A 19,456-nucleotide genomic window follows, 5' to 3' on the forward strand; every position below is an offset into this window, starting at 1 on the left:
GAAATCCATGCTTGTATTTGGTTAAATTGATGCAAGATATGTCTATAGTGCCTTGCGAATGTATTCACACCCAGTGAACTTTTACATGTTGAGCTCCAAGCTTCATTGAGTTTTACAGATCCATTCAATAAATTAGACTTGGACTTAATTTATTGTCATTGCACAAAGACAACAGTGAATTTGGTAACAAAATATCACTTATCGGGTACTGGACTACACAGAAAAAAACACAGAAAAACTAAAGTGTCACTATGTCCTTACAGTATAATATGAGACAGATAAGCCATGAAAAAAAATCAAGTTTCTCTATGTAAAAAGTGTATTTAGTTCTAGAATTGCACCACAGCTGGAGAGGCTGAACCAGTACAAGGCTACAAGTTCAGATGGTGTCAGCTCCAGAGTCCTGAAGTTCTGAAGCTGCAGAGCAACATCTCTTCAAACTTAGCTTGACCTAAGAGAAGGTTCTGTTGTTATGGAGGATATCCTGGTTGGTTCCAGTAGAGAAGAAAACTCACCCATCAGTCATCAATAACTATAAATCTGTTGCAGTGACAACCCACATCATGAAGGTCTTGGAGAGACTTGGGCTGGCCCACCTCAGTAAGCAATTAAGACCACCTGCAGTTTGCTTATTGCCATGGAAACAGAGACACCATCATACACCTTCAACAAACCCACTATTATCTGCAGAAACACAGGAGACACAGGTGGACACTTTAACAATCATCTAGTTCAGTGGTTCTTAACCTTTTTTGAGATACCGAACCCACCAGTTTCATATGCGCATTCACTAAACCCTTCTGCAGTGATAAATAAAATGTGATTCCCCCCCCAACCCCCCCCCAAATTCAAGACATAGGGGTGACCCAACTAGAATCTAGTTGGGTCACCCCAAGATCACTAAGTCTTCTTAAAAGGTAGAGTCTCTGAGAACAGTTCTTCAAAATATAGTCAGTGTTTTCAGCAAAGTTGAGCTGACTGTCCAGGAACGACCCAAGGTATTTAAAATTTGCCACAGTTTCAAAAGGTTGGCCATCGAGAGAAACTGGAACCACTTTAAGGTCTCGTTTAGGTCATTTAATTAGCTATACATTCTTAAGAGAATGAAAAACTAATAATAAATAATAAAGACTCTGCGGTATTCTGATTTAGTAATGTAATTATATTAGTTGTGTTACCATCCCCACGACACTAGAGGCAGTAGCAACCCCGAAAAGATGCGACTAAGGAGCAGATTTAGTAGTACACCAAAAGCTACAGAATTTGGTAAAAACTGTGAGCTTTGCTGAAGTAACTAAAGACACAAGTTCAAATCCATGTTGAGAGTGGAACTCCTTCAATCAGTGCTCCTCCGCAGCACTGATTGGCTAAGCAATGTAACGTGATCCTCTGCAGCAAGTGATGGCAAAGCGGGGCGCGTCATCACGACTTTACACAAGTGTGTCTTTACCTCCGCGGCAGAGGCTCCGCTGAACCCCTGAGACCGACTCATCGAACCCCTGGGGTTCGATCGAACCCAGGTTAAGAACCACTGATAGATGTATGACTACCTAACAAAAGCTGCTTTTCCACTGGCAAGTTGCGCACTAACCGATTAATGTGTGGTTCAGTTTTACCCCAGGTAGTGAACTTTTCCATTATTCGATCTGTTCCTCACTATGGTGGGCAGGATGCTGCAAAAGTTACCGCATGTGTTCCTGTCACTGCTCCTGATTAAACTTATAATTAAACTGCCCCGTACGGTCCACAGCTAAACGTTAACTTCTAAAAGCTGAATGCTGTTTGCAGTTTTCAGTGCCGTAAATCACGAGCCAATCAATGAATGCGGTCAGCTGTCAATCAAATTGTTTTGTTGCTGTACCTTGATCAGTGCTGCTAGTACTACCCCTGAAGTAGGTGCAAAAATCTGAGAACACCTGGGAAGAACCCAGATCTGCTAGTGGAGGTCTTGCTCCGCCTCGGCAGAGCGAGACCAGACCAGCTAGAGGGGGGCTAGTGGAAAAGTGGCTAAACAAACTACAGCTTGTAAGAGTGAAGAACTGTGTGTCGAACAAGGAGCACCACAGGGTACTCTCACCATTCCTTTTCTCTCTTTACACTTCAGACTTCTAGCACAAGTCTGACTTTTGTCATCTCCAGAAATACTCAGATGACTCTGCAGGTGTCGGGTTTATCAGTGATGGATAAGAGGCTGAATACAGAGAGCTGGTGGACCGCTTTGTGTCATGGTGTGGGAACAATCATCTAAATGTGAACAAATCAAAGGAGATAATTGTTGATTTCAAGAGAAACAGGATTAGATCAAATGCTATTTCCATCATGGCATGAAAACTTTTGTGAGGCATTGCATCATTTCAATCATAAACTTCCTACTTATGCTGAAATTTGTGCTGACACCTCCAGTCACTTCTTGTTTTTTTCATTTTGCATCTTGAGCCCAACTTTAGTGCATGTGTGCAGCAAATGTTCTCCTCCATGTGGGCTTTTATGTCCACTTGGCTGTGCTCTCCCCTTTGTGGCTGCACCGACGAGAGACTCAGGTAACGTCCGCAGAGAACTGACGTAATGCAGCAGGAATCTCCTATGCAGCAGATCCAAGTTCCCAGTGCAGCCAGAGAGATATTGAGTGTGTGTGTGTGTTTGTCTGTTTGCTTACACATACACATCAGAGATCGAGAGCAGGGACTCTTCATCCTCACGCAGAGCAAGGAATTGCTTTCAGCTGTTTCCTACGAAGCTGGGAGGGGAATAAAGAGCAGGGCAAGCTGAGAGCTCGCTGCCGTCGCAGACATCCAGCGTGCCTTTCAGCGCTAAACGACACAGATTGCCAAAATGGGATTGAAGTCTTTTTGCATCGCCCTATTAGGCTTGCTGCAGATCCCCATTAAGCAGATGTTTCTTTCAAAAGGAACTGGTTAATGAATAGAAGTCTTCAAAAACACTGTCACATGCAGAACCTCTGTATTTTATTCTGGGCTGAGCTATCAGACATATTGATATTGAACATTTTACTCACTTTAATTCAATTTTCTTGTACCACAGCGACAAACTCAGTCAGTAGCTTCAGGAGACAGACTTTACTAGCCGACTGCCGGTTTAGCGTTGTGTGAATTTGTCAGGTTTTTATTAATCTGACTTAATGAGGTGAAGAAAAAGGCACACTGTTTAAACCCATAAACTGATAATGTGTGAAAATAATTTTCACCTCTACTTGTTTTTCTAACACCACTGCGAAAAGGCGACACAAAAACATTATAAAACATGAATGGCGATGTAAGAAATTTGAGTGCATTTTTCTCCTGACTAACCCGTTGTTGTCTGATGCTGAATGTTGGAGCAAAACCTTCCTAGATCTGTAGGATGTGTAGACAGCTCACTCTGGACTTTCTGTTCACACTTGGACATTCTCGCTTCACCTGTCTAAATACACTGCGGCATTGACAGCTTTGCTTGTGGCGCTTAGCATTGACTTGTCTGCTGAACTTCTCGATCAGGAGGTGTTGGATAATCTTCATAGTGATTCAGTTTCAGTTCTCTTTGCCACGCCACTTGAAAGACTCACAGAGTCACGTTGTCCTTGAAAGCTAAATCAGTGACTGCCAGTGGTATTAGCTTGATTATGAGTTTCGTTGAGGTCATTTATCTGAAACCTTCAATCCAGTGGATATTCCATTTACATCAGGGATGTCAAAGTCAAATACACAGAGGGCCAAAAAAACAAATTTGCTACAAGCCGAGGGCCGGACTGGTTTAATGTTTATTAAAACATATTGAAATGATTGCACATAGCCTATTGAACCAAGACCTAACAGAGTGTATTATTTAACGATTAAATGAATAAAGCAATATTTTGTTATGGCTCTGTCAGTAACTTCAAGGGAAAACATTTTTCAAGAGGCAAACAGCAACAAATTTAATTGTTTTTAAAAACAAAATATGTTTCTTAATATCAACATAAATGCATAAATCAAAGTGCATGCATTATAAACTGAAAATACGTTACTGCTCTGTGATGCTCACTTGTCTGAGGCTGAGCCTGATACTTGGAGGTGTCTCATCTTTTGTACAAGTTCATCAATGTTCGGGGTGAGGCTCTGAGCTGATGAATAATGAAGCCGTTTGGGCGCGCTGTAGTCACTTCGCGGGCTACCGTTGCATTATGGGAAATGTAGTGTTTGCAGGCAAAACACGAGCGGGCGGCTCTGGCTTGCGGGCCGGTTCTCATAGTAATTAAATATCATTCAGGGGGCCATAGATAATTGATTTGCGGGCCGGATGTGGCCCGCGGGCCTTGACTTTGACATATGTGATTTACATGAACCGACCTGTTTAGCATGCTTACATGGATTTATCATGGGCATGAATGAAAATATTACAATTGGGGTCTTCCTCAAATTGATTTGACTTGCAAATCAATGTGTGAGTATGAATTTACTGTCAACATTTTATCTTTTTCATACAAATTAAAATTACACCTACCAGGTCAGGGCAATAAATCATTAACGGTATATAGAGCATATTTTTTATTGATAAATATAAAGAGAACATACATCTGTTAGAATTTTCAATAACTTCACCGAACTCTGATCGAGAACTGCACAGTATTCTGGGAGATGTAGGCTTTAGCTGCTCAACGTCTCACAGCCAGCATCGACTAACTCACTCACTCTTTGGTGGCCTAGCAACAACCTATTGAGTAACTGGTGCAGCAGCACTATCTGGTTTTGCCATCGTGCCTGATGACTACTTAAAAATAAAAAACAACAGCATGGAGTGAAAACTGAATAAAACAAGAAGGGTCATGTCATCAATTTGGCAGTATTTCAGTTACTTGAAATAAAAAAGCTAATCAATATGTATTGATATCGACTGTTATTGAATGCTTTTATTATGATAAATTTTTCAGCCGTATCATACAGCCCTATTGTACTTGATTTGATGCCTTCTGCTTAGAGATATTAGTAGCATGTTGTGGGTTAAGACATGCAGAGTGTCTCATCTCATTCAGCATTTGCAGACGCCGTTCAAAAATTTAAAATATTACATTGAGTTTTATGAGCTGGTCGTGACATCCCAAATGGTGTCGCAGTTGTAATAGTATAAATGTGCACAGACAAATGCAGCAAGCAGGACTTCCAAAGTTTGATTTTCATTTCTGCCCACTGGGAGTAATGATCGTCACCCACGTGGCTTTACTTACAAATTGTAGTAAAGCACATTATAAATTATAATGTACAACTACTACAAATTGTAGTTGTACATTTTACATTTTTTACATGTAAAATGTAAAAAAGAAAACACAATGTAAAGGAAACCGCACCAAATGAAAAAAATAAAGTCCTCTTTTGGTCCAGACCAAACAAGTCAACCAAAGAATTTTCTTAGTGTGAATACACACTCAAATGAAGCCTGAACAATATCAGAATATTATGTCACTATTGTTAAATGGGGATGAATCCACATTTCCCACACCCCGTTTCTCTTGTGAAAACACAATGGTTTGTTATTTTGTTTGTATTTCCTTTTAATTTATGTAAAGCACTTTGAATTGCCTTGTTGCTGAAAATGTGCTATATAAATAAAATTACCTTGTGTGCTACCACAACTTTGAACAATCAGCTTCTGTATCAATGACTTTTTGTAACTTCCCTTCCTTGTGGAGAGTCTAAATGACTGTTTTCTGAACATCTGTTCAATTAGTAGTCTTCCCCAGGATTGTGTCCGACTGACACAAATATTAGATGCATTTTCATTGATTTTAAAATTACACTAATTGGAATTACAAAAGTGTGAAAAACCTGTGTTTTTCAATAAAACCTTTTTGTGCTAGGATGAGGTGGTTTATCCTGAGTTTTTATCTGTAAGCCATCATCATAAAAATGACCAGAAATAAAGACTTTAAGTATTTCACTCTACTGTATGGCTATATAATATAACTTTCAGTTCAGAGTGACAAAAAATACAAAACATTTGACATTTGTTGATATACATTTTTTCTCAACTGAAAAACAAAGTCTGATAAGTAATCTTTTACTTTTCATTTTAATTGTATTGTGCTGGTACATTGAATGTGTTTTAACAGAAATATTGAAATGCTGTAGGTCCCCTGAGAAGGAGCAGTTTAGCACTGCTTTCTGTATGGAAAGCTTAATTTTGTTTAATCAGACTTGAACATGTAGTTAGCAAAACGGTATGCATCTCATATTTATTCAACTCAATGTAGACATTGTCTTAAAGACTTAATACACTAGATCTGCTTTGATTAAGCTGTTTGTTCCTGCAGCGATACATCAGGTCTTATTATCTTGATACATGCTGGTCACAGGTAACACTTTATTTGAAGGGGTGTGCATAAGACTGACATGACACTATCATGAACATGAAGAATTCTTTATGAATGATTGTGACTGATGTCATGAAGTGTCATTTGGTAAATAATGACACTTAATGCAAAATTGCTTTAAAAGTTGTATTAAAAATCAATTAAAAGTGCCAACTTTGCATTAAAGTGTCACAATTTACCAAATGACACTTCATGATAATAGTCAAATATTCATAAAGACTTCATGTTCATGACAGGTGTTATGTCATATTTATGACAGTGTCATATCAGTCTTATGAACACTTCTTCAAATAAAGTGTTACCAACCCAGTAAAGTACTACTTGTTTTGTCGACTTACAACTACAAACTTTGTGAAAGGCCAGCATAGAGTTGTAGATGATTAAGTGGAAGGAAAACAACACCCCGGGAACATTAAAGAGCAAAACACTTAATCAAACCTATGCAGCATACCATTAGCATAGTCTGAAATGTCAGGATTTCAACATGTGAATCCCAGAGCCATTACTTGCAATACTTCTTATGAATGCTGTCGCAAGTTTTACTTTCCATAAGCAAACCCCATTTTTAATTTGTTCAGTTAAGTCTTAAAAGCGATACATGAAGCATTGATTTTAGATGCACTCTTGCAAGTGTGTCTTGTAAAATAAACATGTTCCCACCATGTCTTATTATTGTTGAGAGAAGTGGCCATATTGAAACCCAAAGTTGGTCTTATAAATCATAACTGTGAGTAGTTGGATTTTGCCCTGCTTGCTGAGGGGGATTCCAACTTTGGGGGGCATTCCAGTTGATTTTTCCGATTATCCCAGTTCCGACTACATATGGAGCCTTTTGAAAGCCATTGTTGAATTAAAGGCACAACAAGAATTTGTTGGGAACACAGAAACATATATGGTCAAGTGAGATCAAAAGTGTAACTTTTGGGCCAATATTATTGGTGGTAAACTAACTGCACACATCACCCTGACCGCACCATCCATCCATCCATCCATCCATCCATCCATCCATCCATCCATCCATCCATCCATCCATCCATCCATCCATCCATCCATCCATCCATCATCTATACACCCTTGTCCCTCAGTGGGGTCGGGAGGGTTGCTGGTGCCCATCTCCAGCTAACGTTCCGGGCGAGAGGCGGGGTCACCCTGGACAGGTCACCAGTCTGTCACAGACCATCACCATGGTGAAACATACTAGTGGGTGTGTCATATTGTGGGGATGCATCATATTTTTTCAGAAGAAGAAATACCAGCTCATTTATGGGAAGATAGCAGAGCTAAACAGAGATCAAACCTGTAAGAAAGTATGCCTTTGCTTCTTACCATCTTTAAATCCACAAAATAAAATCTGAATATTTTTCTAGAAAAACCCTGGTGCTTTGAGCCTTAAGTTTGTTATATTTTCCATATATTTGTTATTTTTACCTACTTGTTCTCAGTCATCCAGGACCTGGAAAGTCCAAAAAACGTTTCAAAATATACAACTTAAGTTATAATTTAAATAATGCATAATAATAGTAATACATTGTATTGAGAGCCACTACAATGAATCAATATTTATGAGGAATTTTATTAAGTGGAGTTACTCATTAAAACTTGTTTTTATTCAGAGCCTTACATTTGTTAAAGGTCTAGCAGAGATTAGATCAGTGACACTGAACCAAACTCATATCTAAACATTTGACTTCTATAGGTCTCAACAATTTATTTACTGAGGAAACACATGTCTGATATGCATTGCCATTTACTAGTCATTTTTGTTCCTGCAACTTGAACATATTTTTAAACCACATTTTACGTTACGTTTCACTGTGACTTTGCCGACCCCCTAGCCCCCAAAATTGCTCTTAAGAAATTTCCTTGTTTATTGTCCCTCCCTAATAATGAAATGTGATTTCTTCCATAGCAGAGACCCCTAAAGACTTGATGTTGTACCTGCAGCAAAAGGGTGTTCTACAAAGTATTGAATAAGAGGACTTACTATAAAGGTCCACCAAAACGTTTCAAAATTAGATTTTAGAAAACATTTCTTTCCACATTACACTTATCTGCTTTGTTGTTTTGATTTGTTGCATAAAAACACTGAAGTACATAAAAAACTAAGGTTATAAAGATTGTGAGAAAGTCCAAGGTTGTGAATACACTGAAACACACAGTGAAACACACAATGTTTTGGTGTGGAACACTAAAGCAGAGCTAAAGCTTACTTTCATACCCAGTGATGTGTGCACAACATTTAGAGTCAATTTTATGATTATATCCCCTTTTTTTTGCAGCCGTTTCTTTTAGTGATGAAGAGAAAGAGCAGCTGAGAAAATTCACAAACCGCTCCTTCCTGCTGGACAAGACATCTCGTTGCCAAGCATGGCTCAGCCTTCTTGACATCCTGCTGGCGTACTCCTATGCAGTGCGTTCTGCAGAGGGGGAACACAGTGTAAGTGTGAAGGCAACTCCTGGTGAGCAGCATCTATCCATTCATTATCTTACATGTTATCCCTACTGGGGTTACAAAGGATACTGGTGCCTATATCAAGCGGTCAACGGGAAGGAGGGTCACCCTGGACACTCCATCACAGGGCAACACAGAGACACAGGATAAACAGTCATGCACATTCACACCTAAGGAGAATTTAGAGAGACCAATTAATCTGACAGCCATGTTTTTGGATTGTGGGAGGAAGCCGGAGAGAACCCACGCATGGACAGGGAGAGCATGCAGACTCTACAGACAGAAAGGCTCCAAGCCAGGAATTAAACCCAGGACCTTCTTGCTGCAAGGCAACAGTGCTACCAACTGTGCACTGTTAAGCAACAATTCCAATTAATACCAGAAGTTTACATACACCAGATAAAGACACACACACCTGTCTGAAGTGAAATCAGACCAAACTTCTCTTTGGGTCAGTTAGAATTACCTAAATAATAATTTCCATTCTTTCTGGAAGCCCTGAGATTACAAACGGATCCAAGGGCTCACACTGGCCATCAGTGTGTTGTACCTCTGTGAGGTGGTACAGACTGATTGTGTTGTGAAATATGCTTCAAAACATGGCTGAAGTGTTTGATACCACATACTGAGAATTTATCTTTGACTATTAAATCACCACCTTTTGTAGATAAGAGATGCACCGATTACCACCTTCTGGCTGCTCAGAGATTACCAAAGCCTACCTGCTGATTCTGATTTTAGCCAATACCTATTGATTTTTAGTCTGAAATGTTGCTAAAAATAGCAAAAAAAGTCACTGAGTTGGCATCAGACAATACTGTCTGATGCCCCACTGGCATCAGTGGGGTGATTATTGCAGGCATGACCTGATGGGCCAGTTTGTCAGTAAAATCTCTGTTGCTGTATAGCAGAAGAGAGCAGTGGTTGATTTTTAAACCTTTGCTGAGGTTTATAAGATCAGGGAATAAGATCAGCTTCACAGATCAGCTTCACATGCAAGTATCGGCCAATCTCCCAAAATTAAGTAGATCAGCGCAGATAAATCTGTTGGTTGATAAATTGGTGCACCACTAGTAGATTAACTTTCTTTCTGTTTGGGAAATTGTAAAATAGAGACAGACTGTATCAAAACTCCTCCTCTAAATGTTCCTCCTCTGTTTTTAAAGTGTTCATTTCCCCGGCAGGTGGAGTCACCATGGACTATCAGAAAGCTCAGCGGTACTCTGTGCTGGCTGGAGGTGAGGCTACTTTTTTTTTTAATACTGAACAATTATATTTATGGTGACTCCAAAAAGTCATTTTGAATGAATGTTACAGTTCATATGCATTCATGTACCAAATACCAAAATTTCTACTTAGCTGGTCTGTCTGGTGAATTGATTATTATTCAGGACTTGGGAGTTTTTACCAAATTCTTTTCTTACCTACTTAAGTAATTTTTGGATGGCTTCTTTGTACTTTTACTTGAGTAAAAATATGTTGAAGTAGTGCTTCTCTTACTTGAGTTAAATTTTTTGCAGCTCTCTGATTAAGACTTTATATTTCATAAATATGACTATGAAAGTAAAAATTTTACTTTTTATCCCATAGTTATGACTTTGTGTGTCATAATTATAAGTTGGGCAGACACAATTATGACTTACTGTAATTATGACTTTAAAATGTCATAATTACATTTTTATTTTTATAACTACATTTTACGTAGTTATGATTGATACGAACTTTAAATATGGATTGTGAATGGTATAGAGTAGCTGAAAAAAACTCCATCGCTTCCATGTTGCAGCGAGTTTGAAATTTTGCGACGTTTGTTTTTCTTCTGTCTTTACTGCTACCTCTGACCACACCCACGGCCAATCAGTGAACAGGAGCTTAGCTTGCTGAGCTGGCCCTACTCCAAAGTAGGGACCGGCCTCGTAAAAATGCCAATGGGAACACTGGCATTTTTCTACTCGGCTCTACTCAAGCCGAGTAGAGTTGTGCCAGGACTACTAGACTGTATGACAGCTGAAACACTGGGTGCCTTTAAATCTCAACTTAAAACCCACCTGTTTAGAGTTGCTTATGGCTAAATTAGGATTAGAGTGGGGTTTTGATGTCTTTGATGTTTTTATCTTTACTTTTTATCCATTTATTAATTTCTTTTATTCCTCTTTCTAATGATGTAAAAGTGGCGAGTGACTGAGGGTCATTGTGCGCACAGAAAAACCCTGTAAATTTTAGACTCTAACAGGTAAAAAATAGTGCACAAAAATCCATGTAGGACGACGAAGTCCTAGTGCAAAAATTCGCGTGACAGGTGGACGGAGCCTGGTGCTGCAAGGTTAGAGACCTTGTCCTGTTAGGCGACGGGGCCTGGATAATATCCGTGTTAAACGGACGGCGGAGTCCAGCCACGACAGGCGCTTACATTCCATAACAAAAGTATGTTTTTATCTTTTTTAATCTTTTTATATATATATATATATATATTTATTTTTTGTTTTCAAAATCTCTCTCTTTCTTACTGTTTATTCAATGTTACATGCTGTTTTTATTTTTTCTTTAATTATGTAAAGCACCTTGAAATGCCTTGCTGCTGAAATGTGCTATACAAATAAAATTTGATTGATTGATTGATTGATTGATTGATTGATTGATTGGAGCTAGTGGAAAAGGGGAATTAGTATCCCTCTAAAAGATGCAATCTTAGAGTGCAAATCTTCAGCAACAATATCCACTTTAGTAAAGATGTTATTTCTCAGTCTGTCCATCATATCTTCAATCCTAGTATTCGGAGATGTAGCTGCATTATCTGAGTCCAGCATCTTGGATAGGATGGTGTTTTCCAGCCTCCTTTCTGATTATCTTGTTTTTTTGTGAGTATTGTATTTGTACGGCACAGGTTGAGATAGTGGGCATAAAAGAGTTTATAACCACTTGAGAAGCAACTGCAGAGTACTTATATTCATATCACTAAATCACTATAGCAATTAAAAATAAAGTCAGGTTTCCTCTGAACTAACGGACACATCCACTGTCCACTGTTGAACGGTCTTCGCTGGCCTGGCAGCCCTCTTAATGCTCATCAGGCAGTCGGCAGGGCTGTCTGCCTCCATCAGCGTAGCATCTCCTCCATCCCCCGCCAGCTCCATCTTCTCTTCCCTCCTTAATCTCAACAATAGCCACCTCCGTCTTTGACTGGCATCCCGTTTGAGAGTCACCATCACCGTTTTCTCACTCCCATATCTGTTTTTTAGTTCTCACTTGGTGCCTCACACTCCTTCCTCTACAGTGCTATACTTCATGTTTACTTGTCCTCATTTGACTGAGCTGGTGTTCCAGAGGCCCCTGGCGAGCAGCAGCAACAGACCTTATTTACACTTCTGCTAAAACAAGCCCCTGGGAAGGGTACGATCCCTGCCGACACACATTCCGCAAGCTAGCGGTGCATCCTTTGCAAGAGGAGAAGAGAGCGGGAAGCCTGGATAAATGTGTGTTTCTCTCTTCTGAGTATGAGTTCTTTAAAGCAGAAATGGCATGCGGTTATTAACAAGAGGTAGCGATTAAGAGACCAGGGTCGCAGAAATGTTCAAGAACTACGAGTCCCCTTTTTGGTTCACTCTATGAAAGAGTAGTTGGGAATAATTAGAGCTTCATCACCTTCCTATTTAACCTGAGGAAATGGTGAATGTAAAAAAAAAATCCGAGGGACTAAATGTGTGGCAGAAAAAAGTTCTTGTCATTTTTATTTGTGTATTTTTATTAGATGTCTGCCTATCGACTCTAAATTTCTAGTCTCCAACATTTGGAAAGCTTTGACATGTTGATTCAATTTTTCATTGAAAGCTTTACTTTAAGAAGATGTTTTAGGAAATATATATTTGTTTGTATTATTATTTTTAGCCCCTTAAACCTAACTCCCTAAATCACCAAAAACGGCTGAAAAGGTATACCCAAATTGAATCAGCTGCTGTTCTTGCACAATTTGGAGTTCTTGCAAAAGCTTGGTCTCTTTATGAAGATGACAAGCTAAATTTTCTATTTTTGCAGTCAAAAATACTTTAACTGTAAGTAGTTTGTAGTTATGTTTGTAACACAAAAATTAAAAAAGAAATTTGCTTCACCCAGATTTTTCATTTTATTTTTTTGTGTTGAATGTATGGACTGGAAAATACAGTAAATCTATAGAATAAGGTATTCTACTCGTGGATTTCAAGACTGATCAAAATAGCACAAAAAAGAAATGTCATTTTGGACATGTTTATTTTTGAGGATGTACAGGTGTTGTCCAAGTGTGCTATTTGGAGTCTCCATTTGGAGTCTCCAAATAGCACACTTGGACAACACCTGATATACAAACTCTAATGAAAGATAATGACCAGAGGAATCCTCTGGTAGACACATTACTAAAAGTGGAAATTACTTATACTTATATAAATAAAATAGCATATCTAGGGGGCCGGTGGAGTTAGCGTACAGTCAGACCTCCTCCCCCTTCTTGCAGTACGCGGACGGATGGGCAGTCTGTCCACCCCCATCCGTCCGTCTGCGCCCCCCTCCACAGCACTCAACGGTACGCTAGCCCCCCCTAGTCCGACCCCCCAGCTTCTCTCCTTCTTCTTTGTGAATAAGATTGGGATCAACGGCTGTTCCGCAGATATGATGGCACATATATGCGGCTTAATGCTTAGAATTACTCCACAGTACCACTTGCTGGACACTTTGAAACCCGGTTAGACAAACAAAGGCAATAATGGTGACTTCACTTTGGACATTAGGATCTAACTTCACATTTAAGACCTCTTCCCTCTAACAACTTCCATACCAATCAGGATGTCAGCTCTGATTCCAATTGTCAGCTGAATTCTTAGTAGATATTAACTTTAAAGTGGGATACATTTTGTTTTCTGCAGACCTACAGCTGCTCACGAGATGTCCTGGTGTCCTTTGGACGGAGGGTTTTGTGCTACCCACTCTACAGACACTTTGCTTTAGTGGCCTTGTCAGTTTGTGACACGGCTAAGATTTTACAATCAGGTGAGTCACCAAAGAGCACCACACAACCTAAAAGTTTAAAAGGGACTAGTAATGCACCCGTTATCTTTAGAAAACCAGTAGCATCGGTATCTATGTTTCCATCAGTGGTGGGCTGTCTTCTCTGCTAGCCGTAGAAAATTGAAAAGAAAAAGTGTAAAATGTCTTATTCATATTTAATTATATCTATAACTTCATTTTTTATTTTACAAACATGTTGTTTATTTGTATTATTGAATATTCACTTTAATTTCCTACTTTAAAAAGTGACTTACGGGGTGTACTGTGGTGGTGCAGGGTTAGGCACAGCCCACATATGGAGGCCTTGTTCTCGATGCGACTGTCGCAGGTTCAATTCCCTGCCTGGCGACCTTTGCCACATGTCTTCCCCTTCTCTCATTACCCACTTTCCTGTCAATTAACTATCAAATAAAGGCCACTAAAGCCAATAAAATCTTTTTTAAAAAAGTGCCTCACACGCATCTGGCGAGCTGCTCTGCCTCAGGACCTGCTGTACAAATTCAGCTACCCTTTTGACAAAAATGCCATGCAATAGGCCATAGTTGGCATGACTGACAGAATTATCAGCCAATCAAAATGTACATACTTTTGACAAACTTTGTAAGGCATTTTAAAGACTAGCTATGAGCGCTACGAGTGACTAACAGCTAGCACAGACGCATGGATTTTATTTACAAGTAATGAGTGAGTGTTACTTTTCTCTTACATTCCCCTACAGACTTTACAGAACATTGTTTCTTTTAATTGTTCACATGTGCTACTTGAGCAGTTTGGATTAATGTTGAGCTTAACTGGGGAACATAGAAATGTTTTGTTAAATTGCTGACTGTTCAATTATGTGCGGCATTGCCTGTGTATTTTGTTAAAGTATACAGTTATATATATTTGCTTAACTTGGATTATTTTTATTTATTTGCCTATTATTAGATGGCTGTAGCTTGGTGTGGTGAATATATTTTGCATTATCCTGCACAATGTGTGTATTGTTCAGATAGTTGATGCCTACTGAAGACCTTGATTTGGAATTACAAAAACATTTGCATTTTTAAATGTTTGATAAAATGTTTTTGTGCTTTTATCAAAAACTAGAATGAGTAAGTAGAGTGACTTAGTTACTCATTCTAAATGTTACTCATTCTAAATGAGTAAGTCATTAGTCAGTCTTTCAGCTGTATTGAAATTTGCCGTATTATTGAATGAGTCGTGATCAATGGATGTTACTACTGGCAGAAAAGACAAAAGGCAACAGGAAGTGGAAGGAGGACAATGGCGCAACATGTTTTTTAATGTTGTATATCGTGAACAAACTTATTTTTGTGTGATTTTAATGGCATTTCTTATTTATTGGAAACACCACAATTGCAAAATTGTGTTTTTTTCTATTGTAGTGGAATACTGACTGACAAAGTTTTGCACACATTTATCATGGAAACACAACTAGTTTTGGTGTATCTACTAGACAGCAGACATTAAAATGAAATACTATTTATCTTGGGTCATACTGTGAAATATAGGAAGGATGGGGATGTTGCTTGGGTTCGACAGGATGCTACCAAAAAGGCATAGTCAATGTGGTCGCCATGTGTTTTCAAGCAAAAGCATGTTGACAGCTGGATACAGTTTGCAGAAAGTGCTTCATTGGGTGTTTGAAGGTAATATTTAAGTAGGGAGAAAAGGCTACATAGGTGCAGTCACTCGGTGCCATCTTTACAGAATTGTGGAGTACTCACTTTAACCCAGAAAAGGAATTAGATCAGTCACTCTTTAGCTTATTTTATCAGAAATTGTAGAGTACTCACTATTTAGAAATGGAACTAGATACTTAGCAACCCTGAACAGGAGGACTTAGTTTACATACTTTAGAACAGAGGTTCCCAAACTGTGGGGCGCGCCCCCTAGAGGGGGCACCATGCCATTGCAGGGGGAGACATGGGAAGCCATCTGGATGGAAAAAAAAAAACACACAAAAAAACGAACTCTGTATGGGCTGGATTTTTACCCTAGAATGGCCAACTCTCTGATATTCCTCTCAATTTGATACAGTAGGGGCTTGCACACTTCCCATATCTGTGTTCTCTGTCACTTTTATCAGCAGTTAAAACTAGAGATGTGCCGATCAGGTTTTTTCCTGCCGCTTCCGATTCCGATCACCCATGTGGGCCGATCACCAATACCGATCACATAATTATTTTCTTTTTTAATTATAAACACTACCGGTTACATTATGTGGGAAAAGGAACTATGAATTCACCTTAGTTTAGACAAAAACTTGTTTTTAATAACTTTTTCCAAAAAGAAAATTAAACAAAACAGGCATTGTGCAAATTGTACTGCTATTGATAATACTATCTTTAACAGACTGATAACATAGGAAGGCTCTGAAGAGACTAAATAATGTAAAGAGCCAAAATAAAACCTCTCAACATTGCCAAAAAAATTCTAGTATAAAACTTAACATTAAAAGGCAAATACAGGATCCATTACAATAAACAATCCTGAGTTACTGAATGAAAACTTCCTTATAGCATTGCGGCTAACTGATTACTGCTAGTTCTCAGTGGCTGTTTCTGACTGAGCGGAGTAATTATGCAGAACAGGGAGATCGATTATTTTTTCAGAGATTATGTATCTCATGTTAGGACAGCAAAAGTTGTAATACGTATGTAAAATGTATTTTTTTAAGCTAGATGCTGCAGCTTTAAGCAGAGGTTCGGTGTGAGAGTCACTACCAGGTGGAGCAGAAGCGGTGCTCCGTCTGTGAAATATTACTACCTGTAGCGCGGAGCAGCGGTTCAACAGTGAGAGCAGAACCAGCGTCTTGCAACCCAGCTTGAAGACTTAAATAATTTTGCGGGTTATTTGTTTAGCTTTCTGACCGTCATGCTAATCCAGGTGAGTGTTTGAAGCTGTGCGCTGCTTTACCTGCTATCTGATCCTCCATATGTCTTTTTTACTGCAGTGAGCCTTGATGTCGCCAAACTCCCATCAAGTATGGCATTGTTTTTATGCCATATTATGTTCGTCGTGTTGATGCATTTTGACCTGCTTCACCCCATTTCACCCCATATTTTCCCCCGCAACACGCAAACGTCCCCATTCACTCAGTGCGTTATAGTTCCACATTGCTTAGGATTTGTTGCTGCGCGTTTGCGCAGTGTGAAGGAAAGAGGAGACCAGCTGCACAGGCAGGCTGCGAAATGAGAAGCAGGTGATCGGTAACAACAGACCGTGATCGGCGATCACCGATCATACACTTTTTCACGGGAATCGGCCGATTATGATCGGTGGCCGATCGATCGGCACACCTCTAGTTAAAACGGTTTAATCCGTTGTTAACATGTTGTAACCTGTTTTTCCGAGCTTCCTTTAAACGCAACATGAGCGCTACGACGCTCGCGCTGGGTTTACACCTGTGCGGCAGTGAAGGAGACCTGCTGCTGGGCAGAGCTACGTAGGTGTGTGTTAGAATCATGGCAGCAAACCAGCAAAACGCAAAGAACTTTTCACAGTTTTTCCGCAAAACTAACCGACTGAGTTGAGTAAAGCTGTTGGATGCAGGTAATGTTAGCTAAAAGATGACTAGCTATCAATACCGCAACTTAAGCTAGTTAACAAGTAGCTTGTAGGCTACTGGTGTTGTTGTCTATGTTCAGCTGTTGCCCCCAAAAATGTTGACCCCCCCCCTTGTTCGTCTGGAGCCGGGGCAGAGTATAGCAGGGAGTCTCTGCCCTCCACCCCCTTCGCTCACACACATCGTTCAACCAGACAGCTATTTGAAAGCAATAGGGGGAGGGCAGAAATAGTTTGAAAACCACTGGGGGGGCCCAGGAGAAAAAGTTTGAGAGCCACTGCTTTAGAACAACATTAGATTAGTTTTCTTTCCTCTATTTTCCTTTGGTTTGTTATTTTGTTTGTATTTCCTTTTAACTCACGTAAAGCACTTTGAATTGCCTTGTTGCTGAAAATGTGCTTTAAAAATAAAATTACCTTACTTTAAAATACACTAAGCACAAAATTAGTTGTTCTAACATACTTCAAGTTAACCAATCCTAAGCGAACTTGAACTATACTCATGATTACTCTGACTTAAAGTATGCTAAAATGTTATATACTTAGTATATTTATTTTCACCTGGGCTTTTACGCCCCAGGGAGGGGAACATGAATTAGTGGAAAGTGGACTTTTGACTTTGATATCTTTAATCTTAAAGGAAGAAGCCTCTGCAGACTGTGAAGAGTCGACAATGTAAACACACTGAGTTTATCTTGCTGGTGACAATTCTAACACTGGTAAATGACAGCAAATTAGAGGCCTTTTAAGCCCCTGATTAGCATTTCATCGACTCACCGAGTAGGAAGATTAGTATTCGGGAGTGTGAGAGAAAAGACAGTTTGTCACTCTTGCCCCTCACTGTCTTTCTCTTATGTTTGAACATCTACTTCTGTTTTCAACCTAATATATTTTTTCAGTTCACAAAATCTAATACTCAAGCCCAACTTTTGGTAGGAGTTACTGCTTTGTTCTGGGTTCCTCATAAAGTCTGGAAATTGAATAAAAGGAACAAGTATGCAAAAATACTTTTTGAATTTATTGATTTCCATTGCTAAATAGTTGCGACTGTTGGTGGATGGACAGACCTGTTGATCTGTCCATCCATAAGCCAACCAGGCAACAAACAAGCATGCAAACATGCCAGTCAACATAGAATTGTGTCAGAAACCTGTTTATTCATGTTTCTTGCTGTACCCCTTCATAGTTCAAGCATTATGCTCAAATGAGTAATGTGGCTCTCCCCTAATAAACTGTAACAGCACAGAAATTTGGCCTGGCTTGTGTCTAGAGCAGGGCTGGGCAATCCAGGTCCTCGAGGGCTGGTGTTCTGTCAGATAGCCATACGCTGTCAGGATAGCATACATGCAGTGAGTACGCATGCCCGCGCATGCGCTTTAAGAAGTCCAACCGTCAGTGGAGTTGTCAGTTCAGCATACGCAACAAGTTATGACGAAAATAGGTCATTAAATTGTTTTTAATATGATATAATATGATAACTAGATAGATATACACGCGTTGTCTTGGTTTCAAAGTGTGTTTAAAGCAGGGTCTAGCTGCAGCTGCAGTCAACAACAACACACGCCCGTGTAAAACTCATTAACCTACTTATCCGCTAAGTCAGGATGCCATATAACTGTTAATAACAAAGTGTATGATGATCTTCGTCAGGGGTCCCCAAACAACGGCCCGCGGGCCGAATCCGGCCCGCCTCCACATTTGGTCCGGCCCCCTGAACAATACCAGAAAGCATTCAGATTTTTTTTTCATGTACCGTATTTTCCGGGTTATATGTGGATTTTTCTTCAACCATCAGGGGGCTCTTTATCAGGAAGTGTGTCCTGTAAACTGTGGGTGTTTTGTTTTGCATGGTGCATTGCTGCCRTCTGTTGGACTTTTAGGSAACTGCTTGACTTTTATGTTATTTAATCAGTGCGGTTGTTTGMYAGCRGTAGAGCAGATGAACACACGTGTCTGTTATGAACGCCGCATTCCAGGTCGAGTTCTTCGAAGCAATGCCTGTAAGTAGCAGCTTATACTTCAAAACGAGCCTTTATGTTAACATATGATAAAAA

The 19,456-nt window shown here is 39.6% G+C and overlaps 1 protein-coding gene across 4 annotated transcripts in view; it reads left to right on the forward strand.

The window, feature by feature from the left end:
- The window catches only part of shq1 (SHQ1, H/ACA ribonucleoprotein assembly factor), a 96,938-nt gene that overhangs the window by 31,002 nt on the left and 46,480 nt on the right, over nt 1–19,456 (forward strand). For all 4 annotated transcript variants that reach the window (XM_008410596.2, XM_008410595.2, XM_008410597.2 and 1 more), the window contains 3 exons: nt 8,623–8,780; nt 9,980–10,033; nt 13,691–13,814. In XM_008410596.2, the coding sequence (XP_008408818.1) occupies nt 8,623–8,780; nt 9,980–10,033; nt 13,691–13,814 (336 nt within the window). The remainder of the gene's footprint in view (nt 1–8,622; nt 8,781–9,979; nt 10,034–13,690; nt 13,815–19,456) is intronic.

The sequence above is a fragment of the Poecilia reticulata genome, linkage group LG5, assembly GCF_000633615.1.
Source record: "Poecilia reticulata strain Guanapo linkage group LG5, Guppy_female_1.0+MT, whole genome shotgun sequence".
Lineage (NCBI taxonomy): Eukaryota > Metazoa > Chordata > Actinopteri > Cyprinodontiformes > Poeciliidae > Poecilia > Poecilia reticulata.